At 43.0% G+C, this 10,642-nt stretch overlaps 1 protein-coding gene across 1 annotated transcript in view; it reads right to left on the bottom strand.

Annotated features, from left to right (window-relative positions):
• Nucleotides 1-1,139: 1,139 nt before the first annotated feature.
• The window catches only part of znf438 (zinc finger protein 438), a 54,055-nt gene continuing 44,552 nt past the window's right edge, over nt 1,140-10,642 (bottom strand). The window contains exons 3-4 of the mRNA XM_034861906.1: nt 4,083-5,840; nt 1,140-3,896 (exon numbers count right to left, since the gene is read on the bottom strand). Coding sequence (XP_034717797.1) covers nt 3,299-3,896; nt 4,083-5,812 — 2,328 coding nt within the window. The 5' untranslated portion in view covers nt 5,813-5,840 and the 3' untranslated portion in view covers nt 1,140-3,298. The remainder of the gene's footprint in view (nt 3,897-4,082; nt 5,841-10,642) is intronic.

Raw genomic sequence — 10,642 nt, 5'->3', positions numbered from 1 at the left:
AGATACTATACTAAAACTTTTTGCATACTACATAATGATTATTTCATTATTATATTATATTATATTACTTTTTCATTATTCTTTTCAACACACTATACTGCGACTTATTCAACATACTATACTATGACTTTTATACGACATAACACATAACTTTTTTGACATACTATACTATGACGTTTTGTTACTTTTGTCAACAAACCATTTAAAGACCTTTTTGACATACTACAGTATAAGTTTTTCGACATACTATACTATGATTTTTTTGACACGACATGCTATGCTTTTTTTATTACTTTTTTTTATATATTATACCATGATTATTTTTACTACACTATGACTTTTTAATGACTATTCTATGACTTTTTAATACCTCCTGACATTGACACTCTTAAGACATTATCAGTTTTTTCGACATACCATGCTATGACTTCTTTGACACGTCTATTAGGACTTTTTTTTACATACTATACCTACGCTTTTTTATTACTCTTTTCATATATTATTCCATGACTATTTTTGAAATACTATACTATGATGTTTTTATCAGTCTTTTTAACATACTATACTAAGACACTGTGATCAGTTTTTTTGTCATACCATACTATGGCTTTGATTTTTTAATGACTTTTTCGACATACTATACTATTTTTGTTCCTTTTTTTGACATACTATACTATGACTTTTTTCAATATACTACATTTAGAACTTTTATATATCCCTTTACACACTATAGTTTTACTTTTTATCACTTTTTTCGACATAGTGTACACTGAGTTTTCATCACTTTTTTTTGACAATCTATTTCACTTTTTTAAACATACCCAGACTTTGACTTTTTGACATGTGGCTTTTATAAAAAAAAAAAACTTTAAATGTTTCACTATTGTGTTATTCAACATTTCAATTAAATTAGTACTTATTAAAATCATTTCTACTTTTCGTAGAAATATTCTCACCACTTCTTGTGCAATTACAGTATGGCAGCAATCCAGTTTAGCTTTAGCCATTTAGCTTTTCAGCATTCAGTTTTGAACATAAATATCCACCTTTCTTAAATCTATGGCAGTGTGGAAATCTCGTCAATTACTTGCATTTGCGCACCCTTTAAAAAATTAAAAAAAACTACTACCACAATATCGTCAACAAAGCATAACTTTATTCTCATAAACATCGGGTTCTTCAGGTACACAGTCACGAGCACATACACAGTCAACATATTAAGTGAGTCAAACACATCACATCACCTAATGTGGGATTTTTCACTTATTGACTTGTGCTGACAGTCATAAGTACGTTTCTTATCTAACTGAGGAAAGAGGAGTCTGATCCCTAATTCTGTCACTTCCTGGTTTGTGGTGAGGGCTTGAAAACAAAGGACACTTCACTGATGAACACTTAAACATGGCATTCAGTAAACAGTAGTGCACTATACTGTAGATTACCCACTCAGTGCGACATGTACACACCAGTGCTTTGCCCTTCATTCACAGTCCTGCATTTTGTTTCAGACACATAAGGACAGCTCTACATGGCTTTTGTTGCCAGTGGCAATTATATATTCATCTCTTGTTTCCCTCCTCCACTATGACAGAACACAGCAGCTGATTCACAAGGTACTCTATGTAAATATATATATATTCTTTTTTTCAATATATCTATATATTCTATTTATGGAATAAGTCTATATAGCATATATATATATACTTTTGGTAGGGTTTTGAAAACATTCAGGTACATTCACTTGACCCTGTGATGTTTTTTTTCTTCATATGAAAGATAAACACAGACAAATGTTAGCAGAGATACTTGCCATGTAGTAATGGCCTCCCATCAAAAAACAAGACGTTAAGCACCCCCCGCCTTAGAAGTATCAAACAAAAATCTTTAAGGACCAACGACAAGCAGGACTATACTAAAAAGACCTCTGTATTAATCTAGTATAAAATAGCATATTTTCTGGACTTGACAACAGTTTATATTAACTCTAATAATAGAGTCTGGGTGCACAAAATTCCACAGGTGCGTACATGAGCTGGCAACAACATGTAGGCAATTCGATAATTTTCTTTGCGTACTTACTAAGTCACCAAAAATGATTCTGTTAGTGGTTGAAAGTTTCAATGCAAAACTCACTTTTACAATCACTAGTGTAAATTGACCCTTGGCATATCACAGAGTACACAAATAGGCATTAATCCACAAGTTGAGGAGATAGAACTTGGCCAACAGAGGACAGTACTGACGGTAAGCCACACTATGCATGTACACCCATTCTTTTTTCAGAAGGCCACAAGGATGTCACTTGGGTGCTGGTTGAGTGTGTTCCTCTATGGGTCCGGATTGACTGAGGACCCCAATGCTGCCCTTAATCGGACTGTGAAAGTTCAAGTCATAACTGAACTATTGATTTTCAGGATACATTACATGAACAATATTACATCAAAGGACTGTGTAATCATACCAATTATTGTTTAACTGTATAATGCAAGGCCAATAGATACATTGTCAGCCAGTGTGACAGTAGACAGTGTGCCCTTGTTATAAGATTTACATTTCTCAGTATTTTAAACAGGGTCATCCTAATTAGAAACTACATTTTCTCCAATAGTGGTATATAGCCATGCACATTTGGTAGTTTTGGATAAATTGAAGATCTTGTAGGATTTTGGACTTCAATCTTATGAAATGGAGATGAATGGAATTTTGTTTGTGGTGTTCACGGTATTACACAAAAAAACCCAGTTTCCTCTGGATAGTCTTCCGATAGTTTTCGCAATAAGAAGTAGTCATTAAACTTTTTAAATGTAATTTTCATTGGGGTGAAGGCACAACTCAGCACAAAAAACTAAATTATATGCATGGCTAGAGACCATGACAACTAAGGATTTAAGTTAAATGACCCTTTACCAGTATTTATGCGTCAGCTAGGTTATAAATAACCATTTTAATAAGATTTAAATAAGCAGTAGAAAAATTATCCGACAGGATATTAAATACATACCTACAAACAAAATGTCAAAAAAACAGAACAGTGCATTCAAAATCACATGGGAAATAAAACTGAATTCTCTGACCTACAAAGAGCATCCCTTATGAACTGTAACACAAAGATCAACTTTCACCATTGGCTTGATATTCTTTTTCTATTTTCATTTGAATCAAGTCAACTGCCTCAACTGGTGAAAGATGAAACTAGTGATAATAAACATCAGACAAACTCTTCATCCCTGTAATGCTGATTGATAGTACTGACTGTCCGTGAGGTGCCACAGTAAAGGTCTCCATGCCCACTCGAGGACTAAGCTGGATAGTGTGGGCTTGGAGCAGGAGTGTCCAGATCCCCGTCTGCTTCACCCTCTTCCTGGCCAGAGTAGGAGCTCAGTGCATCCCATAGAAGGCTGGGTTGCTCACAGTGGTGGCGACTCTTCCAGTGCTCCATAACCCCCTCTTTAGTGTCCAATATCTCGCTGCAAAGCACACAGTTAAAGGCCGCACCTGCTGCAAGGACCCCATGGCCTCTGCAACTATCTGGTGATGCAAGGGCCCCGCTGTACTCCCCCTCCATTCTGTGGTGGTGGGACATGATGTGTCTCTTAAGCTTGGAGAAGGAGAAGAACTCCTCGTCGCAGCTGCCGCACCTGACCAGGTTGCGCTTCTCGTTGAGCTGCCGCCAGTAGTGGGCGGCGTGCTTTACCAGCTCGTTCTCGGCCTCGCGGCCACTGCGCGGTGCCTGGCCCTTGTGAAGTGGAACGTGGACCTCCTCCCCATGCACATACAGCAAGTGCATCTTCATGTCTGCAAAGGTCGGAGTGATGGCCTGGCAGCGGCCGCATTTGATCTGCAGTTCTACAGGGTCTTCCCGATCCTGCTCATCTGATGGCTCTGGGGAGTTGGCCCTGGTGACGAAAAAATGAACAGTGCTTATTTAAAACATAGTTTTGACTGTTTAGTAAAGGTTACCTATTATCTGGCAATCAATCAATATCTTAAGCCATTTCATTTATAAGTTGACATCTCAGAATATAACCTGCTACAAGATAAAGGTCACAGTAAAGTAAGTGCTTGATCAATAATGAGCTCACCTCTCCCCAGACAGGTGATCCTCATGATGGCTGATGGAAGGCTCCACAGTCAGCACCACCTTGTGGACCTCTCTCAGGTGACTGAAGTAAACCCCAACATATCCAAAGGCCTTCTCGCAGAACTCGCAGCACAGAGACCGACGTGGGCGTACCTCAGAGTGGTGAAGCTTCATGTGGGTGCTCAGGCTGCCGGAGTGAGCGTAGGCTTTGCGGCAGACTGGGCAGACGTAGGGCCGGCTGTTGGTGTGACTGTTCATGTGGCTCTGGAGGTGATGCTTGAACTGGAAACAGCGGCTGCAGGTGGGGCAACGGTGGAGCGGACGGCTGCCTATGAACACTCTTGGATGGGAGGCACCTCTCAGGTGGAGGGTTACTGGGGCTGGTTGGGGAGGACAGTCCAGGGTCTTGGTTGTGGTAGTAGTGGGGAGTTGATGACCAAGTACAAGTTCCTGTTCTTGGCCATCTGGGGTAATGGCAGGCAAACTAACCAGTTGGGGAACTGTTTCCATTACTAACATGGGCTTAGGTCGGATGCTGCGGTACTTCTTTGAAATATCAACTTCCTTTTGTTTAGAGCCTGGAATAACTGCTGGCGGTTTCTCTGGGACCCTTCTACAGAAGAAAGACAAAGACCTCTTCTTTCTAGCCTCAAATGCCAAGATGTCTTCCATCGTCTTTCTCTTCCGCCCCCTCTTCTTCCTAGGTGGTTCCTGGAGGGTTCCCAACACAGGCATGAGTGTGGTCTTTGCCAGGGGCTGGAGAATGGAGTTTGGCACCTGGTTGTGACCCAAGGCTTTAGCTGTCTCTTGGGGCTTCGTGGTAGGATCTAAGGGGCTGATGAGTCCTGCTGTCTGGCTAGAGAAACCCTTCTCTGGGGACAAATTGCTAAGCTTTGCAGCTGGGATGAGGGCGCTCTTCATTTTAGAGTAGGGCAGAATGGGCAGTTTACCCTTAGGTGGGGACGGGATAATCTGGACTGCTTTGCTGAAGATGGCTGAGGACAGGACAGTTATACTGCTCTGGGGCTGGGCTGCAGTGGACTTAGACTGGCACAGCCTCACTGTAGTCTTACTTTCCTCTGGGGATTTACTTGGGGAGCCAGCAGCTGGGGGAAACTGGAGGTTCTGAACAAGGCTAGTTGTAGTAGATCGTTCAGAGCAATCTGGTGCTCGCTCTAGCTGAGAACCTGGGTACAGGACAGCATTGTCTGGGAGTAGAGCAGTGACAGAGATGTCAGAGGAAGCTGGGTCAATCAGAATTACCTGCTCTGAAGACTCCTCTTTGGCCACTAGGTTTTCCGTTGTGTGCTTGGACTCCTGTTGTTTTTTCTTCATCACTGTTGACGCTGACTTGGTTTGTGCTGTCACAGCAACCTTGGAGGCTGTTTTCACCCTCGCAGCTAGTGGTGGTGACTTGACCTTATCTGTGGTCCCCTTGCTCCTTACTGGCTGGTACCTGGGAATGGGCAACTTGAGGTTCTTTTGGGTTTGCTGCTGTGGCGTCTGAGAGGAGACAGAAGGAGGCAGTGCCACCAGAGAGAAAGTGCCATCCTGACCTGCTATTTGCATCAGTGCATAGTTTTGGGTGGGCACAATGATGGACTTGGGGCTGGAGGCGGTGGTAGCCTCAGGGAGGGCAGAGGTAGGCTGGCAGGAGAGGACTGCAGGGGAAGGGGAGGGCACCACAGCCGGGGCCTTAGGGGCGATGCTCCGGAACTGAAGGCTCTTCATCTCACCGGATGGACTTACTGGCTACCAACTGAAACAGAATCACAAAAGAGTTTTATGAGTAACTGCACTGAGCCTAGCAAGCCTTTTCAGCCTTAACTTGCCCTTTTAGCTTCAACCCTCTAACCTTAACTTTCCACATAAACAATTACTGACACCATTGCAACACCGTACGATTGCAGTCTTTAATCTGTTGGATCTAACATACTCAATAGAAATAATACTAAAGAAAAAAAAAAATACTTCCTGTGGTCTCTTCTGAAAGATGCCAAGATCAGGACTGTAAATGTGATTTGTTGATGATGTCATTACTGTGCAACCCAAGCAAAGAAGCAAACACAGTAAAAAAAAAACAAAAAAAAAACAGGCATCTGCACAAGTGTGACAAGCTGTCCATGTCTCTCTGGTCATACACGTCAGAGTCACTCTGCCCCAGGCTAAGGACAGACTGTCCCCTTTGATTTGGGCTCAGCATGCAGCCGTGGTACATGCTGGGGCCCTGCAGGGGGCTCCTTTTACCCCCTCCTCACTTCCTGGAAGGATCAGCCAGTGGAGAATGAAAGCTGCCCAACAGCAGGGTCTTTACTAGATAAAGAGGGCCTCCCCTCCATCTCATCTCATCTCCCCCTCCATTGACCAGCATTGCAACCTGGCCAAAGGCAATGAGGATGACCCTGAAAAAACCCTGAATTTTCTTTATCGTCTCTTGTTCGCAAACAACGTTTCATGGTTTTCCAGCATGGCTGAGGCTTTTCCACTCTGTGGATTGCCATTCTGACTGTGTTGATACTAAATACTGCTGAAGTCAATGGGGAAACTATAACCTCAGAGTGAGGTTTTAAACAAGTCTATATTATATAAATCTACCGTACAGTTTCCATCCATCAATCAAGAGCCAAAGGTATGGCTTTAAAAACAAAGGCAAAATTCCCTTTGTTTATACCAATACTGAATCTTTATATCAAAAGGAGGGAGAGATTACAGAGGAATGCTTCAAAAGGGCCTAATTGTAAACAGACTGAGGTTTGAATTTCACAATTATGACCCCGACTTTCAATAACAGCGTTTGATACAAGCAACGTTCCAACTCCACTCTGTAATAATAATCAGCATAAAGTGCAACAATCTGGAGGTGTCACAAAAGGCAAATATTCATTACCAGAATTTCTCAATACAAAAAACCCCTCTGTATTCATTTTCAAAGCAGTCTGGTGCTTTTAAGAAGGAGAAAAAAAGAAAAACTGCAAAGGGCATATTGTTTAACAGCTGGAAGTGTTTCTGTGCAGAGAGATTATTTATACAGTACCCCTACCGCATTACGACTCCATAAAACTGGAGATATTCCTTCTCTGTGTGGATAGTTGACTCCAGTTTGACTGTGACTTTGGCTGTACACCGAGTGGAATAAAACCATGGGATGCGTGTTCCTCTGAGCATTTTATGTGGCTAAGGATAGTGGGAGATTGGGGTGAGGCAACGCTTGGCGATTAATTGTGCCATGTGAAGATTTACAGTTGGACTGGGGGTGGGCATGAGGTGTGTGTCAACAGCGGGAGAAGCAGCCAGCTGGCCTATAACCCTTTTGTCACAGGTGATTCTGTCGATGTCACCTGACACTGAAAACTCAAAAAAAGAAAAAAGAAAGATCAGCTTTAATATAGGACTTTGTCCTATTTCACCTGGAAAGATGGGAATAGTACTGGAGTAGCTTGGCCAGTGTTGTAGAGGTATCATGTTTGAAATTTAGTTCTTGGAGTTTGACATTTTAAATGAGACAATTAGACCTCATTGAATGCATCGCCATCATCCCCGTCATTAGATGGTAAGTCAAGAAGCACTCAAACACGAAGTCTGTGCTGACACTTTTCCCTCATTTCTACGCAAACGTGTTCAGCAAGGTGATCCAACATTTAATCTGATCATGTACACTGATGTTTCTGTTGTGTCTGTACAGATGCGACGCTACCAAGCCACAGCCAAACGGACTAATCACAGCTGTTGCAGTCTGCGGCGTTTTGGTACGTCAGGCTACTGCTTAGAGTCCGTATCTCCACTTACCTACGGGCCTACCCACAGTGTGCAGGTGCATACAGTGTCCTTTAGGCAACACCTAGTTATTAAATATTCAGAATGGGGCAATCAACCAATATTACTGTTTGAAAGGCTAACCCTTTTCTGTCTAACTACTCTCTCCTGCAGTTCAGCCACATGGGAGAAGGTAGAGAAAAGGTGAAGACAGGAGAAGAGGGAGGCGAAGAAGGGAAAGCATTATTAACTTGTTCATCTACCAGAGACTGTCAGTTTGCCCTGCCAACATCATTCTCTACTCCCTGTGAGCTGATTCTTGTGAACAGTGAGACGCAGAGGGAAGAGAAAAAATGTCCGGAAGAAAGCCAGAGAGCTACAGATGCTTAAGAGCCAACCTGTAAACGTGCTTCTGATCATGATGATCAACTGACAGATGACAAAATTATTATTTCAAGACGGTGTCATCATTTCCTCCAAATGATGTTTTAAAAAATATATATTTTCATGGTAACGACAGTTGTTCAACTCAAAGAAGACAACATGCTACAGTGGACAGGCCTATGCTATTTTCTGTATTTGTCAAAGCCACACCAATGATGTTTTCAGACCCCTTCACTTAGATGCTAGATGCACCCAGGTAGTGTGATGCTTCCACCATCATGGTTCATCACAGGTAAGGTAGCAGCCAGAAGATGAGCAGTAACTGTTTTTTTTGCCAGATGGAGCGCTTGGAGTTCAGCTTCTCTTGACTCTAAAAAATAGTTCTGGTTGTTCCAAACTTACGTATGTGCTCCAAGGAACAATCCAAGCAACTGGTTTTACAACCGTGCCAAGATAAATGGACTTGGCTGGGGGTCTGACAAGCACTGTGGATTGTAAGCTACAGGTGTGTGTCTTACTAATTCATGTCCAATCAATTAAATTTAGCTCCAGTCAAGTTCTACAGGATGATTTACACACGGTCAAAACGCTCTGTGGTCTAATGGACAGAATATCCAAGGGAAACTGGCCAACACCTGAAATAATGGAGCAACATCAAAGGTTTTTATTTTCTGGTTTTTCTTTGGCATTTCTAATATTTTAGAAGAAAGCGAACAATATGAGCAGCTTACAAAAGGGTGAAGGTTGATTAGAGGAATTTTGAGGTGTCAAAATCACACCGCCAAATCAGGAAGACCCCACAGCCACTGTAGACGGCACGATGTTGAGTGTAAATGGAGTGTTTTATATAGAGCTTTTCTAGTCTTGATGACCACTCAAAGCGCTTTTACATAGTACAGGAAGCATTCACACACATTCATTCACTATGGCCGAGGCTGCTGTAGGCTACAAGGTGCCACCTGCTCATGAGATAAAAACACACACATTTACACTTCAGTGGGGCAGCAACTCAAGGTTTAGTGTCTTGCCACTGTCTTGCATTAAATTACAGGAGATGCTTGAACAGATTCAGAAAAGATGGTGAATCTAATTTTATGAGTACATTTAGTCGTAGCTTCTCTGACATTAGAAATACATACTAAAGCATTTAGATAACTATAAAACCTTTTCCGTTCATTTAAACTAGCATTGGCCCATTTACCAAGGTACTGTTTCATTGCCTGAATGAAATACCCTCCACTGCAAACTTGTGTTTTGCTAATTGGTACTGAGATCTGACGGGCCCCGTCTTGATTCAAAAGGGTATAACACAGCGGGCCAAGGGGAGAAATGTGCATGGAGGTCACAGACGCTACTCAATCTACCGCTGGATTTGAAACGCCAACCACTTTAATCTGACTGGGGTCAGAGGTCAGGGCTAGGGTGATGCAAAAACCTGGTTCCTGGAGAGAATGTGAGACCGAGGGAGAAAGAGAAGAAATAAAGGGTGGGGGTGATCCACTGAGACAGATTATCAGGTAAAGCCGGAGGGGTGAGAGGTGAGGATCTGCTGTTTATGCTGGAAACAGGTCAGGGTTGAGCAGAAGGGCAGTGTGGGGACGGGCCAGGCATCCACCTGGAATGGAATGAAATGGTATGACATGAACTGCCGCACACACGCACACGCACACGCACACGCACACACACACACACACACACACACACACACACACACACACACACACACACACACACACACACACACACACACACCCTTCAGCTCACACCCTCAAACCTGGACCTGGGTCACATGCAGAGGTGGTCCAGCCAAGACCGATGGGGTGACCAGCTAAAACAACCCGCCTATTGTTAGCCGGTAATGCAGTTTAGTGAGAGGTGAAAGCACTGCTCTGTGAAATGTCAAAACACGGAGAGTGCAGTGTTTTGGTAGCATCCCTGATGCATTCTCTGATTCGGTTTTGTCTCGCTTTGGGCCAACTGCTGTTTAAACTGCAGAGTCCTGCATTTTGCTACCACAATAGGGAAAAGAAAGTAGTTTCTCTTGTGGAGAGTTTAAAAAAAAAAATCCAAATGTGAAGTGTTTTGAGAAAAGCAGAGCAGGGAGCAGAGTAGTGTGAGGTTTGTTATCTCCCTTGTTGGTGAGAGCTATGCTCATCTGGGACTTGAAGATAGAGCCCGGAGATGGAGGGGGTCTGGAAGTCTGTGTGTGTGTGAGGGCTGAAAACCCAGCAGAGGCCAAGCTCCCCCAGGTTTTTAGCCCAGATGAAAGGCCAGGATCTGGGCTAGATAAGAGGGCAGATCACAGGGGGCCGGGGCCAGCCGGCTGTGAGAAGCCATGTCCAGCGGCCATCTTTCACCAACCTCATCCCTCTGCCACACACACACACACACACACACACACACACACACACACACACACACACA

Source organism: Etheostoma cragini, chromosome 22, assembly GCF_013103735.1.
Source record: "Etheostoma cragini isolate CJK2018 chromosome 22, CSU_Ecrag_1.0, whole genome shotgun sequence".
Lineage (NCBI taxonomy): Eukaryota > Metazoa > Chordata > Actinopteri > Perciformes > Percidae > Etheostoma > Etheostoma cragini.
The sequence above is the reverse complement of the archived record's forward strand: the minus strand, read 5'-3'. Positions and strand labels throughout refer to the sequence as shown.